At 34.6% G+C, this 22,127-nt stretch overlaps 1 protein-coding gene across 1 annotated transcript; it reads left to right on the top strand.

Moving 5' to 3' along the window:
* Window positions 1-2,294: 2,294 nt before the first annotated feature.
* Window positions 2,295-21,918, top strand: notum2 (notum pectinacetylesterase 2). The gene is given in 12 exon segments (NM_001353872.1): window positions 2,295-2,527; window positions 2,616-2,950; window positions 3,989-4,041; window positions 5,605-5,700; window positions 5,803-5,863; window positions 6,244-6,320; window positions 6,401-6,500; window positions 9,724-9,912; window positions 12,389-12,489; window positions 12,594-12,741; window positions 15,513-15,560; window positions 21,196-21,918. Coding segments are annotated over 11 exon segments (1,488 nt in total). The 5' UTR covers window positions 2,295-2,527; window positions 2,616-2,636; the 3' UTR covers window positions 21,497-21,918.
* Window positions 21,919-22,127: the final 209 nt, after the last annotated feature.

The raw sequence follows: 22,127 nt of genomic DNA, 5'->3' as shown, positions 1-22,127 counted from the left end.
TTTTACTTCAGCTTAGTCCCTTTACTAATCAGGGGTCGCCACAGCAGAATGAACCGCCAACTTATACAGCATATGTTTTACGCAGCGGATGCCCTTCCAACCGCAACCCATCACTGGGAAACCCCCATACACTGCATCACCTATATATTATATTATATTATATTATATTATATTATATTATATTATATTATATTATATTATATTATATTATATTATATTATATTATATTATATTATATTATATTATAATTGGAAAGGATAAACATTATTTGTCCCAGAGAACATTTGTCTTAGGCAAAAAGGTTAAATAAGCGTTATTATTATATTATTAACGTTAAATAAAACAAACAAAACATTTCAGACCAAACAATTAAGAACATACATTGTTTACAAATTAATATAATATATAAATATGAAATATAAGTATATAAATATGAAATATATAAAGCACAGAACAATAATGTACCACATGTGCATTGTTCTTGGTTCAGCAGTTTTGTTCTATATATTATATTCTTGTATTCTATATATTATATTTATAATTTTTTCTTCGGCTTAGATCCTGATTACAGGCGGTCCCCATAGAAGAATGAACCTATTCCTACAACTATTCCAGCATAGGTTTTACGCAATAGATGTCCTTCCAGCCACAATCCATTATTGGGAAACACCATACACTCTCACATCCACAGCCTCTCTTACACTACGGCCAATTCAGTTCATCTAATTCACCTATAGCGTATGTCTTTGGACTGTGGCCCAGACCAACATGGTGAGAACATGCAAAATCCACACAGATATGCCAACTGGGCCAGCCGGGACTTGAACCAGCGACCTTCTTGCTGTTAGGCGACTGTGCCACCACACCCTAATATTCTAATCCTATTTAATAATTTATGCTAAGCTAAGCTTAAAATGCTCCCACCTAACTCTGAAAGACGGAATGGATTCAAAAATGGTAAAACTCAACTGTTTAAAGATAACTTGATGAGCTTATTTTGAGCTTAAAATTAGCCTATTTTGAAGAAAACAGGGTATTTGTTAGTATGAATAGTATAGCATCTATTTATCCTTGATTATCATTGAGTTCCAATTTTTTTTTGTTATTTGCAGTTTCTGGATAAAATAACTGCATCTGTTCTATTGTGACTTGATTAATACAATAATTCTGTAGAAAATATCACCATCTAATAAAGAGGGCTTTTTACGCAAGGAACAGTGCTTGTACTTAGATGGATGCGTAAAGCTTTACTTGGTCGGAAGCAAAGACAGACAGTTCTTTTATGCTAAATATGTAATGCAAATTTCCATAAAATAATTTGTTTACATATACAGTTAAGTCAGATTTATAATCCCCCCCTGTTTATTTTTTCCCCCATTTCCGTTTAACGCAGAGAGATTTTTTTGAACACATTTCTAAACATAATAGTTTTAATAACCCATTTCTAATAACTGATGTATTTTATCTTTGCCTTGATGATATATTGAACATAATATTTGACTAGATATTTTTCAGGACACTTCTATACAGCTTAAAGTGACATCTGAAGGCTTAACTAGGTTAATTAGGTTAACTAGGCAGGTTAGGGTAATTATGCAAGTCATTGTATAACGTTGGTTTGTTCTGTAGGCTATTGAAAAAATATATAGCTTAAAGGGGGTAATAATTTTGACCTAAAATGGCTTTTAAAAAATTAAAAACTGCTTTTATTCTAGCCAAGTTAAAACAAATAAGACAATCTCCAGAGGAAAAAATATTATCAAACATACTATGATAATTTCATTGCTCTGTTAAACATAATCTGGGAAGTATTTAAAAAAGAAGAGCATTTTCAAAGGGGGGCTAATAATTCTGACTTTAACTGTACATATTTTATGGTATTGGATTAGCAGAGCAGGTAGTGACAGTATAATCTATAAACTGTTGCATTACGTGTTTCACATCATAAGAAGATTTAAATATCTGTGCACAATTCCCTGCCATTTTTTTACAAGTAGCTCAATACAACTTGAGAAGAATCGAAAAGTTCAGAAGAGACACTCACTGGATTATTTCAAGTGAGTGAAGAGTTTCTCCCTATTAGAGTGAGGTCTGCTCCAATGACCTAGAGCCACATGCCATGTAGCTGCAGGGTTATGCAGGTATTTCAACCATGTAGGTGTTTAAATCAAAGTCCAGCCCGGTCTAGGGGTGGGCGGGAGGGCTTGTTGTCAAACTAAGTTAGGTGGGGAGGGGATGTCTTTGAAATACGGTTAGGAGAGTGCGTGTTATCTTTTCTCCTCGCCATTAGACGTCCAGGTTTGGTGTGTCATTGGTTGCAGCCCAGAGCTGGCACCAGCTCAAAGGGGATGTTTAGAAATGCAATCCATATGGTGGCACTATAAAATCTAGCACCGACCACAACCAAAGACCAAGATCTGCTAAGGACGCCAGCATAGCATCAATCCGAAAACCACCTTCTCCGCAGCATCTGAAGATTTTTGCTCTCCAGAACGTCAGGAGGACCAGGACCAGTTGCTTAAAAGGGGTGAGTGTTCACTCTGAGAGTCCTAATGAATCGAAAGCAATGTCTTTTCAAAGTATAGACCACTGATGAACCGTTTGGCCTTTTTTAGGGAGGTCCTGTCAGGTTGGATATGAATATTTTTTGTCATGCTTTGTTCCTGCTTCTGCTGGGAGTCGTTTCGTGCCAGAACAACAATCGCAATGTCAAGCCAGGAGGGAAACCTGCAAAGAAGCCTAACAACCCAGCCATAGAGGCAACCCAGCATGGCCCTGAAGCAGACCCCAACTCTGGGCTGGCTGGTGCTGGCGATTCCAGTAAAGAAACAAATCCTGGAGGCCGCGGCTCCAGCCAACAAAGCGCATCTGTCAACAAGCCTGCTGATGACATGAAGCTGCACTTTCTTAAGAACACAGCAGTGACATGCAATGATGGTACTGCTGCTGGGTAAGACACAACATCCACATCCTCACTGCTAGCTTGAGATGCTTTTATTTAATTGCTAAGTTTTGGAACAAAGAAATTTGATTGTAATTCTAGGAATGATGAACACTGATAGTACATACCTTAATGACAGAATAACTAAAGATATTGTGGTTACAGTTGAAGTCAAAATGATTCGCCCTCCTGTGAATCTTTTCTCTATTGCAAATATTTCCCAAATGATGTTTAACGGAGCAAGGAATGTTTCACAGTATGTCTGATAATATTTTGTCTTCTGGGGAAAGTCTTATTTGTTTTATTTTGGCTAGAATAAAAGCAATTTATAATTTTTTAAAAAACATTTTAAGGTCAATAATAGAGCTTTTTTTTTTTCGATTGTCTACAGAACAAACTATGGTTAAAAAAATGACTTGCCTAATTACCCTAACTCACCTAGTTAAGCTAATTAACCTAGTAAAGGCTTTAAATTGCACTTTAAGTTGAATAGTATCTTGAAAAATCCAGTAAAATATTATATACTGGCTTCATGGCAAAGATAAAATCAGAAATTAGTTATTAAAACTATTATGTTTAGAAATGTGTTGAACACAAAAATTGGGGGATAAATATACAGGAGGGTTAGTAATTCAGGAGGGCTAATAATTCAGACTTCAACTGTATATGTAAAACTAGATAAAATGTTTGCAATGATGGTATGATGGTAAGAAAAATTAACTTTATTTAAAGGGAAAACAAGATTACTTTTCTTACTATATTCGCAGATTATTATTATTATTATTATTATTTTTGTTTTCTAAGGAAACATTTTATTAACCAAATTGGATATTGTATGTCTCTTGGCTTCTCAAGTAAATGTATCCCTAAATCTATATGCGAAAACAAGACAAAGAAATATTCACTAAAAATCAATTATCCCATTTAAAGACTGTTGCCTACAATACTGCAGCAATGTCACATCAAATATTTATCCTTTGACAGTTTTGAAAATGTCCTCACATGGTTATGTACCCTAGACCATCTATATTTATTTGTGACCCGCAGGTTCTACCTAAAGGAGTTCAAAGGAAGTAAGAGATGGCTGATATTTTTGGAAGGTGAGTATTTAAAACAAAGTTAATTTTGTCGAGAGAGGTCAGCAGGCTTAAATGCAGCGCTCGGCGTTATTTTGACTGCTGGTCATCTTCTTAGACATGTCATTTTCTTGCTTTTTTAGAGCATGTCACATCACGTCGGTTCACCCACATGTCAAGAAGATATATAGTGTTGCTGGTTAAAAAAAGTAACACGCAATGCTGAATTAGCCACTTTAAAATTAAACAATGCGAGACGAAGAACAAAGTGTGAGCAAATAAATCATGCAACGCCTCTTCACTTGGAAAGCTTCGCCAAGAGAAAGTGACTTTAAATGGAGGGGGAGACGCTAGCAAGCTTGTCCAGTTTTTAAAATGTTGTTTTTTTGGTTATGAGAATGTAATTTAAAATGTTTTCACACTGAAAAATGCTTGTTTTCTGCTTGTTGAAACTACTTATTTAAAATTAGCTGAAACAATTCAATTCTTAAAGGTTTTTTTTAGACATATCAATTGTTTTAGCACCATCCACTTAAATTTAATAAAAACAATTAAGCTAACTTAATCGATTTGTGTTGGGAAAACAGGAATGCATTGCGTGGAACCCAGCATTTTTTTCACAGTGCATAATGTTTCAGTCTCATGTTCTCAGAACGTTATTTAAACATAATTAGAATGTTCCATCTACATTGTATTAATGCTCTAAGAACATTTCGCTAATGTCTTTAGTAAGTTATAAAAACTATTGTGAAAGGTTCTTAGAATTTTCAAAATATCCATTTTTACAGATAATGTATTAACATTCCAGTCTTATGTTATATTAATGTTCTTAGACTGTTATTTAAAACGATATTAGAACATTCCATTCACATTACTGTAATGTTCGCAGAATGTTTTCATTTCATCATCATTACAATAATGTTCCAGAAATGTTATTTTTATTTTTATATTAGCATGCAAACATTACTGAATGTTCTTGAAATGTTCCCTGTTTGATACTTTGTTACTTTAAGTTGTCGTGTCATTACACAAAAATATCCTTAAATCAGCAGTTTTTCATATTTTGTGATTTATGTATTTGTTTTTTTATTTTCCCCCTATTTATTATTATTATGCATTTGAATGTCATTATGAGATCTTAATCTTTCCTCTGACAACTTTTATGAAAAAATAGCTGGAAAAAGTGACTTTTATTAACAATTTTATTAGTTTAAAGTGTTATATTATCTAGGTTGGTGTTGTATCTCACGCTACAAAAACCTTATAATAAACTGCCAGCATATTTTCTGTTATTTTTCAGATTTATTGCTTTATATTTATATTCTTATACATTATTTTATTTCAAACTACTAAAATGTCAATGAAAATCCCTTTGTTAACTGTAGAGTTGAAGTTTCAACATCAAAAATCAACAGAAAAACGATAAAGGTCCCATAGTGCAATTCACAACCATAAATAAACAGAAAATACGGAAACTGTTCATTAATAATACAGATATTTTTTTACAGTGCAGTTGTTGTTTGTCAGTAGAACAAAATCTTCGCATTGAATAAATAATCCAATTCATTCCATTAAATCTCATTTAAGGTGGTTGGTGCTGCTACAGCAAAGAGACCTGCGATTCCAGATACAAAACTATCCCCCGTCTAATGGGCTCAACTGACTGGCCACAGACACGCAGAGGTGGATATTAACCAGACATTGCAACACATCTTACCTTCTAGTTAGTCAGTTGTTAACACTTGAATGATTCTGAATGAAAATAACCTTTCTGCTTATTTAAAGGGAGTGGTTTATTATCAGCGCAAGTTGATGAAAATCCACACTGGTATAACGCCAATATAGTGTAAGTTTAAAAAAATAAAGTGCGAGATTTAGAGACTTTTTTGGTAACCCTTTAGAATAATGGTCCATTAGTTCATGTATTTACTAACATAAACTAAGTATAAACAATCTTGTAAAGCATTTATCAATCATAGTTCAGCATTTACTAATGCATTAATAAAGTCCAAAGTTGTGCTTTGTTAACTTTAGTTAATGCCCTGTGAGTTCACATGAAATAACATTAAGTAAGGTTAAGAAAGATGAATCAATGCAGCAATAACTGTATTATTAACTGTTTGTTCGTGTTAGTTAATATATTAACTGATGGACCATTATTTTAAAGTGTTACCTTTTTTTAATTAACATTTGCCTTATATCATGCAATGAATTGTATGTGTTCAGATTTGTTCCCTACTGTTCAAGTGATGTGTGGAGTGGCAACAAAGCAGCATCGAAACCCAAACAGGGAAAAGAAACAGGTATGGTTTTTCAGTCTCAAATGTTGTAACCAGTCTTTGATACCGAAATTAAGAGTCTCTGTTTCTTTTTACTGCTGTAGAATATGCTTTCATGGGGTCTCAGATCATTCGGGAGGTGATCAAAGATCTTGTCCCAAAAGGACTGAAGCAAGCCAAAGTTGTGATGTTGGCAGGAACAAGGTGAGGTTTTCCTGGCTTAATGAAAATATAGTATTTGTATGTAATTGTGCATGTTTCTTAAATAATTTGACGTGTTTAAAGTAAAGGAGGTTGATTTATTGATTGATTGATTGATTGATTGATTGATTGGTTGGTTGGTTGGTTGGTTGGTTGGTTGATTGAGATAACAGTTAAGCTTTTCTCAATGAGTATGTTTACATGGAGAACAACAATCTGGTTTTAATGTGATTAAGACAATATTCTGATTAAGAGTCTACTATGTAAAGAATGATTTTTGATTAATTTAATCCGATTAAGGTCATAATCAAACTAAACAGAAATCGGATTAAACATGTGGAGTATGCTGATTTTAGTGGCATTATTGAAGTGCAGTACAGACATGTAAACACTGCAAACTATTACCTTCACGTAGAATTTTTGCTACATTTTCGCCAGAGGTTTCCCCCCAACTAATTCCATTAAAACAACACTCTTCCAGCAGTTCATACTCGCATCCAATATCTCGTTTGTTACGGGGGCAAGTGAAAGTGCCAAACTGCAGTTAAAGTTGACAAATTAAAAACTAAACACCCGAAATTACATGAAACTCTGTAGGAAATGTGTACATTCATGTGTATATGTGTAACATTTAAGAAGCAACTCATGTAAACACCTTAATCATATTACTGTCTAATTCATATTAAAACAAACAATTTAATTACTGACGTCCATGTAAGCGTAGTCACTGTCTGGCATGGAAGACATGACTAGAAAACTTAAAAAAAAATATATATATATATTATATAACTTATTCTGAAACACTGAAACATAAGGAATAAAACTAATTTTTGAAAAGGTGGAAATAAATAAATTACTTCAATTCAAATGATAACAATACATCATTTTCAAAATAAATAAATAATAGCAATGTTCAATACGTGTTTTTGTACATTACGTTTCACAGCTCTCTATGGTGAGAGAGTTTACTGTGCTGCAATTTAAGAAAACAATTACAAAAAAACGCCAGCAAATTGAGAACACGTGCTGCAAATTGTCACAACACAAACACATTTTTTTAAAATGTGCTGCCTTTTTTTACAGCGTAAACATTTTACAAAAACGTGCTGCATTTTCTCACAACACAACGAAAATGTTTCAAGGAGACGCTAAAACGTGACGGACCCGGATATTTAGGTTATGGTTATTTAGGCTAATACGTACTAAAGACATGGGAATTGGGATATTAAAATAAACAAACAAAATACTCACCTTTAAAGATCAACTACAACTTCACTAAGCAACAGTCACGGCACACCAGCGTCTGTCACAGTTTTGGGTCCCCTTAAAGCACAGGAGTCAAACTCAGTTCTAAAAGGGCCGCAGCTCTGCACAGTTTAGTTCCAACCCTAATTAAACACACCTGATCAAACTAATTGAGTCCTTCAGGCTTGTTTGAAACCTACAGGTAAGTGTGTTGGAGCAGGGTTGGAACTAAACTGTGCAGGGCTTCGGCCCTCCAGGGATTGAGTTTGACACCTCTGCCTTAAAGCAATTTCCGTTGTGTTGCTTAAATTTTGTGTTGTGAAGAAATGCAATGTATTTTAATAATGTTTGAGTTGTGAAAAAATGCAGCACATTTTTTTTAAATATGTTTGCATTGTGATGATTTGCAGCACGTGTGCTGTCAAACAGATGAATATCTTTTCATAATTGGCTGGCGTTTTTTCATCAATTGCAGCACGTTAAGCTCTCTCGGCCATCATAGCTTTCCAATGTGTCATTCTGTCTTTTGATGGTTAAACAATACTGTAAAAAAACCTGGGTTCAACACAATCCCTTTACGCTGTCCCAACGCAAATCGATAAAATTAAGTTAATGTTTTTTACAATTTTAAGTTAATACATAAAACAATTATGTTGTCCCCCCCAAAAAACAAGAATTTTGTTGTTTAAACTCATTTTGAAGTTTGTTCTTCTGGAACGTTTGTTCGTTCTGAAAATTGTTCTGCTGGAATATAATACATCTGAACACTATAGTAGAAACCAAACAGTACACCTAGTTAAAAAAAAAAAGGGGTCAATATTTGGTACAAATTTTGTAATTTGCTGGGTTCCACACAATCAATTTGTGTTGGAGACGATAATAAAATACTAAAATAAACAATTAAATTAACTTATTAGTTTTTACAAATTTAAGTGGATTGAACATAAAACAATTAAGTTATCCCAAAAAAAAAAAACAAGAATTGTGTTGTTTCGGCTCATTTAATAAAATAAGTAGTTTGAACAAACATCAAACATGGCTTTTTGAGTGTATGTCAGCTTCTCTAGAGCAAGCTTGCTAGTCATTTCTTTAATCCACAGGCTACAACATGGATGGCTTTTAAATTTCTTTCCAGATTTGTAATTACTAACTGCTAAGACTGATTTGAACTAATCTGATTTGAATCCATGTACTTGTTAACAAAGGCAACACTAGACACCCAATACACCTGTTGCTGCATATTGAGATCTAATTACAAGATGCTATGTACAATTGCGACGGAGCCATCTGGAGTACCATGAAACCCAATTCCTGTCATTGGACCACCCCTTGAGTTTTACCATAACACTACAGCCGTACACAACACTGACGGAAGCACTATTTTCAGCACATCCTGTTGTCTGCCATTAAAATCTTTACTGCAGCCTGAAATGCTATAGACAATGACATAACTTCTATATATATCCTGCAATGCAAGTTCTGAGGATTACTCCGAAGTTAGCAACAAGTTTTTGTTGGTTATCCCAAAGCATTTGTTGAAGCCATCTGACACTTAGACATGTAGCTCAGTAGTTTAACTAAGGGCTGCATGATATTGGAAAAATCGGATTTTGCGTTTTTATTTTTCTGCGATAAACATTGTGAGTTTCACAAAATGAACAGCTCTATTTGACAGTTATCTAACATTATTCAGGTACAGTAAAAGCAATGCAAAACATGCTTTTCATACTTTGTCTTGTTTCTAGACTCCTGTCAAAAACAAAAACTGTCAAATAATGTTATTCGACCCATCATGAAACTGTATTCTATCGCAGAAAAATAAAATATTGCAATATCCAATTTTTCCAATATCATGCAACCCTAGTGGATGTGCATATTGCGATATCGATGCTTAAACGGGATATTGTGCAGCCCTAGTTTGACTAACCTGGGGTAATGTTTATGGACTGCAGCAGATTGAGGTTGTTCTTCTGTCCCGCAGTGCTGGAGGAACAGGCGTGCTGCTGAACATTGATAAGGTCTCCAGTCTTCTGGAGCAGCAGGGAGCTGAGGCTCAGGTGCGCGGTCTAGTCGACTCAGGCTGGTTTCTGGAGAGCAAACAGCAAAAAGTTCCAGACTGTCCCGACAGTGCCTCCTGCACCCCTGCAGACGCAATCAAAAAAGGGCTTAGGTAAAGTACAAATGAAAGCAAAAACTAACTATATGATTTTGTTACCTCACATTGCTAGTTTTGTGGTGAACAATTCATCTGTGCATGTCATTAAAAAATTGTTTGCTCTTGTAATTGAATTCTAAAAATCCACTTCGTTTTTTTTTCATTTAAATTGTCAGATAAATTTCATATAAATAATTAAATACGTTGTCACACCTTTAAACATCACACTTTTTTATGCCCGAATATTTTAAACTCCCTTTAAATTCTCAGTCACAGGCCTTAAAGACATGCAAATGACAAACCTTTACTCTATTACGGTTAAACTTAGAAGTGACTCAACAAATCATTTGTGTTCTGTAGCTCCTTGTCGCTTCTGCATCAATATAGCAATGTGCTCATCTGCAATAGTCACATCGCAGAATCTGCAATGTTGAGTCTGAATTATAATTTAAATGGGCTTTTAAATTGTCAGTTCAAAACATTATATTCTCTATCCAAAAACATTTTTATTAATCGTCAGTTATTTTAATACATTAGCATGTACAAATACAGTCTCAGCTATACAGGAGGAAATAATGGGAAATATACAAACAAGTAAACAAGATAATACAGTCAGGCTAGGAGCTAAATATGCACAATAGAACAGAAAATCAGGAGAAGTTATTAATGTATTGCCAAACAGGTGTCCTTAGCTGCCAAAAATCATCAGACTTTAGGTGAGTTTACAACGCAATCTTAAATTCGTAACTTTTGATTTAGTAGCTAATTCGTATGAATTCTTACGATCTAATTCGTACAATTTATTACGATTTGCTCATCGCCCAGTGATGGTTGGGGTTAGGGGTGGGGTTGGGTGCCACGCCTCCTTTTTAAAATCGTACCTTTTCGTACGACTGAACTCGAATTGGCCACTAAACTGACAAAATGTAAAACACTTACGCTTTCTCGTGAGATCAGGCTGGAGTTTTTTTGAGTGGAAATAGCGTACATACTTAAGACAAGCACATTTTAAAGGAGGGCACCTGAAGAGATGGCCACAATAAAAGTATACATTTCTTTGCCAGATAAACCACTATTAAAAACAAATGCTTGGTGTGAAAGTGCAATACATTCTCTACTCCACCTCAAAAACTGTTTAGAATTGTATGTAAAATATACAAAGGGAATAGTAAGGGAACTTGCTACAGCATTAGAAAAATTGGCAACTATTGCTTTTTATACTGCAATATTTGACAGTTGTTGATGTGGATTGGAGAACTGATTGATTGTGTTGATTGAAAAAATGGCTTAGTTTATGATATTAATTCAGCAGTAGTTATGCAAAACATTTGCACTAGTTATGTTATAATCAATGAAGCTGCTAAATGATTAATTTAATTTCTGCACTGTTTTCAACAACACAGGCTCATTAGAAATGCGTGTCTAGGGCTATATTTTGTGCGAAATAACTACAAAGCAAACATCCTTCAGCATTTGTTTGCCTGAGTCTTTGGGTGAAACAAATGCTATGGGCTGTATGACCCCAACAACTTTACTTTTTGAACTACAGCTAAATAACACCGCAGTTTTAAGGACATTAATTTTCCTTTGGCTTGAATGAACTGCAGAAAGAATAGCACCAACTATTCCAACATATGTTTTACCAATGCAATCTTATGGCAATTCGTAACTTTTTGATTTAGTGGCTAATTCGTATGAATTCGTACAATCTAATTCATACAATTTAGTACGGTTTGCTCATCACCCAATGATGGTTTGGGGTTAGGGGCGGGTTGGGTGCCAGGACTCCTTTTTAAAATCGTACATTTTCGTACGACTGAACTTGTACTAATTAGCCACTAAACTGACAAGACGTAAAATACTTACGTTTCCTCATGAGATCAGGCTGGTTTTACACAGCGGATGCCCTTCCAGCCACAACCCAGTACTGGGAAACACCCATACGCTCTCACACACGCAGTCATACACTATGGCCAATTTTATTTACTTAATAAACCTAGCACACACATAAACTACGTACAATTTTAGCTTACCCAATTCACCTACAGCTTGTCTTTGGACTCTGGGGGAAAACTGAGCACCCGTAGAAAACCAATACGAACATGCAAACTTCACACAAAAACAGCAACTGGCCCAGTCAGGACTCAAACCAGCAACCTTCTTGCTGTGAGGTGACACAGAATGGTTTTCACAGGATTGTTTTCACACTGTTTTAAACGCAGCACTGAATGAATAAAACAAAAACAAGTCCACAATTAAGCATGTAATAAAAGTAGGTTTAGGTGAACTAAAGCGCTGTACATTTATATTATACTATCTGAAGTTCACTACAAGTGCACATTTAATACAGATAATACTACTTAATGCAATTCCATTTTAAAGGGCTGACCAAAAAACTATTACTACTGCTTTTATTGTTGCTTTTAACTCTTAGGAATTTAACTCCACGATGAGCACTGTTTAATTTACTATCTGATGATATCTTTGCTAGATTGTGGAATGGTGTTGTTCCGGAAAAATGTAAGCAGCAGTATAAAAGAGGCGAAGATTGGCACTGCTTTTTTGGACACAAGCTGTACTCCTATATAAGTGGTGAGAGTATGCCATTTGTGTGATCTAGATGCATTGTTTAAAGAAGTGGATAGTGCTAATAATAAATGATTCCTTCAAATAACAGATGATGTGTCTCTTTATAGCTCCGCTGTTTGTGGTGCAGTGGCTGTTTGACGAGGAACAGTTACGAGTGGAGAACATTTATATGGGCAGCCAGTCTCTGTCAGAGCAGCAGTGGACCTACATGCAGAACCTGGGGAAAGAGTTAAAAAACTCTCTCAAAGACGTGACGTGAGTACATGACTGGAACTGCACTGTAAACATATCCGTAAATTAGCAGTTTTACATATTTTGTGATTCATGTCTTTATTTTTTTCCATATATTTATGCTTTTGAGTTGCATAATGGGACCTCGATCTTTCTTCCAACAACTTTTAACCTTAAAAAAAATGAAAAAGTGACTTTTATGAACATTTTTAACAGTTTAAAGAGGTTTTTGTCCAAGTTTGTGTTCTATATTACGCTACAAAAACTTTGTAATAATCTACCAGTACATTTTCTGTTATTTTACAGACGCATCTCTCTATATATTACTTCTTATACATTATATTATTTCAATCCACCAAAATGTCAACAAAAGTCACTTTGTTAAACTGTAGAGTTGAATTTTCCACATAAAAAGTCAACAGAGCAGAGATCATCATCCCAAAATGCAATTAAGAAATATAAATAAACAGAAAACGCAAAGAAAGTACAGAAACTGTTAATTAACAGATATTTTTAGTGTGTTTATATTAGTATGGTACTTATGCTGGATAAATATGGCCCTGATCACACAGATGTTTCCAAACCACACAGCCTTTTTTTGCATATATATTACCGAACAACCACCAATTCAGCTGTTTTGTCTTATTAAGAATTATCCCATGATCCTTTACATGAATTACGAGAGTAAACTGTAAATAACCAATGATGAGGTGCCATTACTTTCCTCACAGATCATCCATCCAGTATTTAAAGGAAACTTATTAGAATTACCAAAATACTTTCAGCAGACCTTTAATAACCTCTAAAATTCAAAACAATTCTTTCACCAGTAATATATGATATATTATAAGGCTGGGAAAAAATAACGATAGAAGATACAGTAGTATTGCATTATCTTTCATGGCATTACTTTATCAATACACAAACGCCCATATCTATTTATTGCCAGTATTATTGTACTATAGTATAGTATTATACTATTTGGCTGAATAATACAGTGCATACTTTCTATTCATAGCGCTTCACTTTTTCCATGTTTTTTTTTATGTTACAGCCTTATTCAATTCATTTATTTCCTCAACATTCTACACGCAATACCCCATAATGACAATGTGAAGAAAGATTTCTTGGAATTGTTGCAAATTAATAAAACAATTAAAAAAAACTGAAAAATCACATGTACATAAGTATTCATAGCCTTTGCCATGAAGCTCTAAATTGAGCTCAGGTACTTTCTGTTTCCACTGATCATTCTTGAGATGTTTCAGCAGCTTACTTGGAGTTTACCTGTGGTAAATTCAGTTAATTGGACATGATTTGAAAAGGCACAAACCAAGCATGAAGACAAAGGAATTGTCTGTAGACCTCCGAGACAGGATTGTCTTGAGGCACACGGCTGGGAAAGGTTACAAAGTATATTTTTTTGCTGCTCTGAAAGTTTCAATGAGCACAGTGGCCTCCATTATCCGTAATTGGAAGATGTTTGGACCCACCAGGACTCTTTCTAGAGCTGGCTGACAATCTAAGCTGAATGATCGGGGAGAAGGGCCTTAGTCAGGGAGGTGATCAATAACCCGATGGTCACTCTTTCTGAGCTTCAGTGTTCTTCTGTGGAGAGAGGAGAACCTTACAGAAGGACAACCATCTGTCCAGCAATCCACCAATCAGGCCTGTAAGTTAGAGTGGCCAGACAAAAGCCACTCCACGCCTGGAATTTGCCAAAAGGCATCAGAAGGACTCTCAGACCACAAGAAACAAAATTCTCTGGTCTGATGAGACTAAAATTGAACTCTTTGGAGTGAATGCCAGGCGGTCAGGCTAATACCATCCCTACAGTGGAGCATGGTGGTGGCAGCATCATGCTGTGGGGATGTTTTTCAGCAGCAGGAACTGGAAGACTAGTCAGGATAGAGGGAAAGATGAATGCAGCAATGTACAGAGACATCCTGAATGAAAACCTGCTTCAGAGTGCTCTTGACCTCAGACTGGGTGACGGTTGATCTTCCAGCAGGACAATGACCCAAAGCACACCGCCAAAATATCAATGGAAAATTCCCAAACACTGGTGTGCCAATCTTGTGTCATCATATTCAAAAAGACTTGAGGCCAAAGGTGCATCAACAAAGTATTGAGCAAAGGCTGTGAATACTTCTGTACATGTGATATTTCAGGCTTTTATTTTTAATAAATTGGCAAAAATTTCAAAAAAATCTTTTTTCACTTTGTCATTATGGGGTATTGTGTGTAGAATTTTGAGGAAATAAAGGAATTTAATCCATTTTGAAATAAGGCTGTAACATAAAAGTAAAGCGTTGTGAATACTTTCGGCATGCACTGTATGCTTTTATCCTATTGTATTTTTTCCCTTTACATAATTGTAATAATAACTTTTTTGTTAGTTTGTTTTTTACTTTGTCCAATTTTGCTTCAGTATTAAGAATTGTGCAATTGAATGATTTTTGAAAGTGAAACCTTTAAACCAGATTTCCACCATTACAGGGTGGAAAAACTTTGGATATAACTATTTTATTTTAAATAATTGGTATTACAATTATGACCAAAATAATCCTGATTATGATTTTTCCCATAATTAGGATTAATTTGGTCATAATTATAATCACAATTATTTAAAAAGAATTAGTTATATATTCAACCTATGTACAGTGACGGTTGAAAGTATTTGTTTTTAATAGGAATAAATTTAATGTTTTATTACAGTCAACATGGTAAAACCGAACAATATTTTGCTCTATATCATATGTATACTAACAGTACTGTGCTCTATGTTGTTTTAGGGCCGTGTTCGCCCCCTCCTGTCTTTCCCACACTCTGATAACCAAAAGGTAAGGACTCGCAACCACTTTAAAACACAGTCCTCCAGGGTGAGCTCATACGCCCGAATTGAACACTCATCCATCACCGTGCATTCTAGGTGTCACCAAAATGCCACCTCATGGTTTCACACTTAATTAATGACCCACTGTATGAGCGAGCAGCGGGACGGTTGATTTGTGAAGTGAACCATGAAACTGTGGCAGAGCACATGATGAGGTCAAACTTATAGCAGAGGCAGCTGCTTATCAAGAGGCGGATTAGGCTACTGCTGAAGGGGCATTAAACTGTCATTAAGTTAACACTAAAGCAGTTGCAGGGACAGTACCTCACAGAGCTGTACATCTGTAATATCCAATTATAATTATACAAATGTTGTCAAAAGTACAATAATAATGAATTACTTTACAAATGAATAATAGAATCTAATTAACTAAAAATTATGGCTGAACAATATATAGTTTGAGCATCAATATCGCAATATGTGTAACCGCAATAGTCACATCGCAGGATTTTTGATTGTTTATTAAAAGATTAAAGGATAAGGATATGATTAAATATTATTTTATATTATGTATACAATAATAACCATGTTATTTTATGTTTGATTGTTCATTTTCTGTATTTCAATACTGTTAGACTCCCCAAAAAAATCATAAAGCACAGTATATTTAACATTTATATTTGCTCTGTCATTTTTTAAGCTTTATTTATTATATTTTATGCAGATGGACTGCATAGAAAAAGACTTGATGACCCTAGTTGATTTAATTAATTAAACCTTTCCAAATAGAGCAATTTAAATCATCTGGCGAAATTATATTCATATCACAATATATATCCAGTGGTGGAAAGAGTACAAGTGCAATTACCTGCCCAAAAATGTAGTACATGTAGAGTAAAAGTATCTATTGTAAAGATAATCTATTGTAAGATAAAGTTTGAGTAAAAAGTAACCCTTTTAAAAGTATTCAAGAGTAGTAAATATTACGTAGTAAAAAGCGCATCCGTTTACACGCAATATGTGCTTGTGTGTGAATTGAAAACAACATTCTGAAGTGAATTGAAAACGTAACATTCTGTAGTAAATTGAAAACGTAACATTCTGTAGTGCATTCAGTTATGCTGTCTAAAATAGAGCTGCACAATATATCGTTTTAGATATTTATCATTTCAGCATTGATATTGCAATGTGATCATTCCAACACAATCTCACAGCAATTCGTAACTTTTTGATTTAGTGGCTAATTCGTATGAATTTGTATGATCTAATTCGTACAATTTAGTATGATCTGCTCATCCCCCAATGACAGTTGGGTTTAGGGGTGGGGTTAGGTGCCACGCCCCCTTTTTAAAATCATACAATTTCGTACGACTGAACTCGTGCGAATTTGAACAAATTAGCCATTAAACTGGCAAAACGTAAAATACTTACGTTTTCTCGTGAGATCAAGCTGAATCATTTGTAATTGTCACATATGCAAGTATAAGCAATTTTTATTCTTTATTATAATTCATCATTTGCATGTGTTTTAGATGGCTGTGATTGTATAATGACCTTAAAAACATTCAGGCATATTAAATTGTACCAATTGTAACTTTAACAACAATTAATGCTAGACTCGGGAAATGAAATGATAAAACACTTTATTTCAATTGTATATTTTCATTTTTTTTATTTAAAAAGCAAATGTCACACACATACTGTTTGCCATGGAAGCAAAAACTTTGAAGCTCAATATCTTAAAATCCTTAAGAACGCGGATAGAACCTTATATTTTCAAGGTGACGAAGTGCCAAAACAAGGACATTTTCCAATCGTCCTTCACTGTACTAGATGTGAATATAAGTTATAAGCTAGTTTTTAAAGAATCAAGTTTTCAAAGTCAAGTTTGCCATAATTAAATCTAAATCTTTGGCTTTCATGATTATGAAAAATAATAATAAATTGGGTCACATGCCTCTCCAAATTTTTCTACATTCATACCTCCTGAAGCCAGATTGCAGAAAAATCATCTAAATTGCCACATGATATGCTTCATTAATTGTTATTTGTATTAATGATTGTTTAAAGCCTTTATTCATGTTTTTAAAAGCATGAAAGAGAATTTGTGCTGTTCTATGCATGCACTATAGGGCTCAGGGCCATGCACATGGGGGTGGTCCAGTGGATAGAGCCACTGCCCCTCTGCCCTCATTGGGTGAGGTGCCCCTCAGCCTCAGGTTGTTGGAACATGTTGTAGACAAAAAAAAATCCCCAAAAAACAATGTCTTTACAAAAAAGAAGACAGGGAGGGAAAGAACGAAGGGAGGCTGCTAAAGGTAGTTCAACACTGAAAACATGGATTCAAAGCTCCAGCAAGCCAGCAGGTAAATCATTATATAAAACATTCAGCTGTGTTTGTCAAACTTTTATTTTTATTTAGACTTATATTTTCCATTATAATCACTTCGGCCTATAGGTGATACTAGTAATCTAAGCTACGGCACATCACTTTATTAAAAGCATATCAATAGTAGGCCTATAAATAGTTTAAAAATTGTAATAATATTATTGTAAAAGTTAATATAAATTTATGGTGTGTAATACTAAATTAAATGTGTAAGACTTATTTTTCCATTGAAGAAGCAGGCTCAGAGAGTGAGGGAGAGACCACTGAGCATGAGCTTAATCAGACAGGTATAGCTGAGACTGTAACACAGAGTTGTAACACAAAGAAGGTAACACAAAGATAGATAGACATTTTAAAAATAATTTAAATATTGTAAATGGTTTGTTATTCATTCTAAAATGAAACTGCATCAGAGTCAACTCAGCAAAGTAAAGGTGATGGAGACAGAAAATGTTCAGATTGTCCATCCAACAGCAAAATATAGTTCCTGTTATTATCAGCAATGTGTAATTGTGAATCACAAAAGATTAGCTTATTAAGATCTTTCAGGTCAAAAACAGTTTTGTTAAAGGTACAGGTAAATATAAAAATGTAAAATAGTAAATAGTTCTGAAATGATTACAGAGTGTACTGTTTTCTCTTCTAAGTGTATTTTTATAACAACTGGAAAATGTGTATTAGCAAGAATTCGCCCGCTTATAGTGCCCCTTTTTTTGGTTTGGGCCACTGCCCCTCAAAATGCCCACCAATGTCAAAAACGAATCTACACCCTTGCCCAATTTTACATGTATAGCTAAACTGTTGTTTAGTAATATATTCCAGTTTCAGTTAATAATATATTATTGTTGATATTTTGACTATTATGGTCAAAATATTTAATAAAATGAACAAATATTATAAATCTAATGTAAGAGTATAGGTAAATTACACAGTTTGTAATTTTAAAGTAAAAACTATACTTTTTACAGTAATAAAAACAGTCATTTTTAATTTGTGTTACAAACCCAGTTATGAAACGAGATCTTTAACTAGCACAATAGACCACATTGGGAAGCTTACATTTTTTGCACTCTTTTCTACACTTAACCACATTTGTTTTTTGTTTTTTTGGTTTTTAAGTCAGTGTTACTTCCTGTTCAGAAAACATTTTTACTTCCTCGATGTGACATTTCTGAATTAAACTGAATAAATAATTGGGTAAAGGTTTTATCATAGATTGGATTGCATATGAGGTTACAAATCAGACCTAATCAGCTTCAACACATTTTTTTTTCAGCAAAATTGCAAAAAAATATTAAAATTTGCACTTTAGCTGACAGATTGAAGAGAAGAAGATATTTAGAAAATTGTTGGAGGAAAAAATACTATGAAGGGCAAGGAGCACCATCAACCAGCATTCATTAAAATAACTTCTTTTGTGTTCAACAAAAGGAAGAAACTCTAATAGGTTTTAAAGAATTGAAGGATGGGTAATTAAATATATATTCTTAACAATCCATTTAAGTTCAATGGCTATGTTTGCGATCAACTAGTTGCAATGTTTCAAAGTGCAATTGCGATTTGATTTTTTTGTTTGTTTGTTTGTTTTTTGTTTGTTTTTTTCATGTCTTTTAAAATTATTTTACTTAGTTAAATGTTTTTTTGTTATTAATTGTATAAAAATATTATAGATCATACAAATGTTTTTGTTCTGTTTTGTGTTTATAAAATAAGTTATAAATAAAATATATACAGTTGAAGTCAGAATTATTAGCCCCCCTTTTAATTGTTTTTCTTTTTAAATATTTCCCAAATGATGTTTAACAGAGAAAGAAAATTCTACAGTATGTCTGATAATATTTTTTCTTATTAAGTCTTATTCTAAGTCTTATTTGCTTTATTTCGGCTGGAATAAAAGCAGTTTATAGTTTTTAAAAAAAAACATTTTTAAGGTCAAAATGATTAGCCCCCGTTAAGCTATATATTTTTTCGATAATCTACAGAACAAACCATCGTTATACAATAGCCCCTTTCACACATACAAAACTACCGGCAATTCTTCAGAAAGGTCTGTATGTGTGAACAAGCCCTTCTTGAAAATACCGGTAAATTTGTTCCGGCAACTTTCCAGAAAGACTATTTGTAACATCATCGAAAATTTGCCGGAATGCTGCTCTGTGTGAACACAGAATGAAAATTGCCGGAAGAGCGTGTTCATGATTAGAGCACATTAACGCAAGACGTCTACTCCATCCACATCCACACTGTTTATGAAAATAAAAGCCTTTAAATATTTCTCCAGACACATTTAGCTGCTAGATGTTAGTCAGATAACGCTTTTATGTTCCTTCTTAATGCCAACTGTGTCAAAAATAATCGATAAAATGCTAATGACAAACCGCTGTTTATTTACCTTCAAGCTCTGCTTCAGTTGCTTGACGTGTGTGCACGTGAAGTAAACGGTGAGCACACACACATATTATGTACATCACGACATGCGAAAGTGTTCCTCCATATGTTTTTATCGCAGTTCACAATACTTATCCATCTACAGAGTTTGTAATGTAGTCAAGTGTTTACAAATGCAAGCGCAGACATTTACAGGTCAGAAACGTTTAGAGGTGTTTAATAAAATATCTTCATATATCAGAGCAGAGCACTGAAGCTTCCGATACAGGCCTGGATTGGCTAATCGGGATGACCGGGAGAATTCCCGGTGGGCCGGTCCGTTTTTTGGCCGCGAGGGCCGGTGTCCCTAGTTCCAGAATCTGTTGCTCTCAGCAGTCACACTTTTTAAAAATAATTTATTTATTTACTTGACCACAGCCTTCTTATTCATTATTTTACCGCAGCTCTGCTCTTTTTATCTATTTTCTCGTAGCCTCGTGAGCAGGATGCAGCCTGCAGGTTAATGATGATATAACTAGATAAGTCACCATTTAATGTACAGCTGTTGTGGTACAGTGGTTAGTACGTTAGATTATGACGTGGCCAACCTGGGTTCAGTCCTTGTCTGAGTAACAAATTTTTTTTTTTCATTTTTATTGTTAAGACATAATACTGTAAGGGTTGTTGAACATTTAAAGTTCTAAAAGAGCTGTTTTCTCAAAAAAAGACGTGATATTGTAATTAGAAACTGAATTGGAAATAACCTTAATTTAATATAGTCAGTGGTGAACTGAGGTGGGCCGGTCTGAGGCTTGAAACTCCAGGGCTGAAAAAGAGTCCCACTCCGGCCCTGTTCCGATATGTCATTCTTTTATCTCTCTTACAGTAACTGGACGGATTTCCAAATCAAAGGCACATCGCTCTCCCGTGCTCTGCAGTGCTGGGACAGAAGTTTTCAGGAGGCCAATAAAAACAGCAAAACTGCGCTCAAGGGCTGTCCCTTTCATCTCATCGATAACTGCCAATGGCCACAATGCAATCCGACCTGCCCGGCCCTGATTGATCAGGCCACACAACAGGAGATGACTTTGCTCCAGGTGCTAGCAAGTATGGGCCTGGACCTGCAAAAACTCGGCTTGGATGTAAGAGGCGACATTTCAGCTGGAATGGTCAGCAATGGTGGCTAAATTAACCTTAGTGCTCTTATCGACCCAGTTCACCTCATCCCACACTTTAGAGACTGTTCAGTGGCTTCCTCTCTGGCCACTTCCAGAGATGGGACTGGTTTGTCTAGTGAACATCTCACTGGATTTCAGTACCGACAAAACCGCGTTCGATCAACAGCAATGATTTCGGGGTCTCCAAGTGAGTGACTCTTTATAGTTAGACACAGTAATTGAATGGTTATCACAACTGCTAAAAAAAAAAAAATTACTTTAATAAGAGAACAAGTGTTTGAGTTAAATGCTGTCAACATCATACTTAACTAATAAAATAAAAAAGAGCTGTTATTAAGTCACAAGAGTGAGCATTTAGAAGGATGTTTTGTGTTTCTATCAGATTTTGGAAATATACAGTTGAAGTCAAAATTATTCGCCCTCCTGTGAATTTTTTTTTTCTTTTTTCAATTTTTCCCAAATGATGTTTAACAGAGCAAGGAATTTTTCACAGTATTTACTTTAATATTTTTTCTTCTGGAGAAAGTCTTAGTTGTTTTATTTTGGCTACAATAAAAGCAGTTTTTAATTTTTTTAAAAAACATTTTAGGGTCAATATTATTAGCTCCTTAAGTAATAATTTTTTCGACTGTCTACAGCA

Source organism: Danio rerio, chromosome 6 (genome assembly GCF_052040795.2).
Source record: "Danio rerio strain M-AB ecotype USA chromosome 6, GRCz13ab, whole genome shotgun sequence".
Taxonomy (NCBI): Eukaryota; Metazoa; Chordata; class Actinopteri; order Cypriniformes; family Danionidae; genus Danio; species Danio rerio.
The sequence above is the reverse complement of the archived record's forward strand: the minus strand, read 5'-3'. Positions and strand labels throughout refer to the sequence as shown.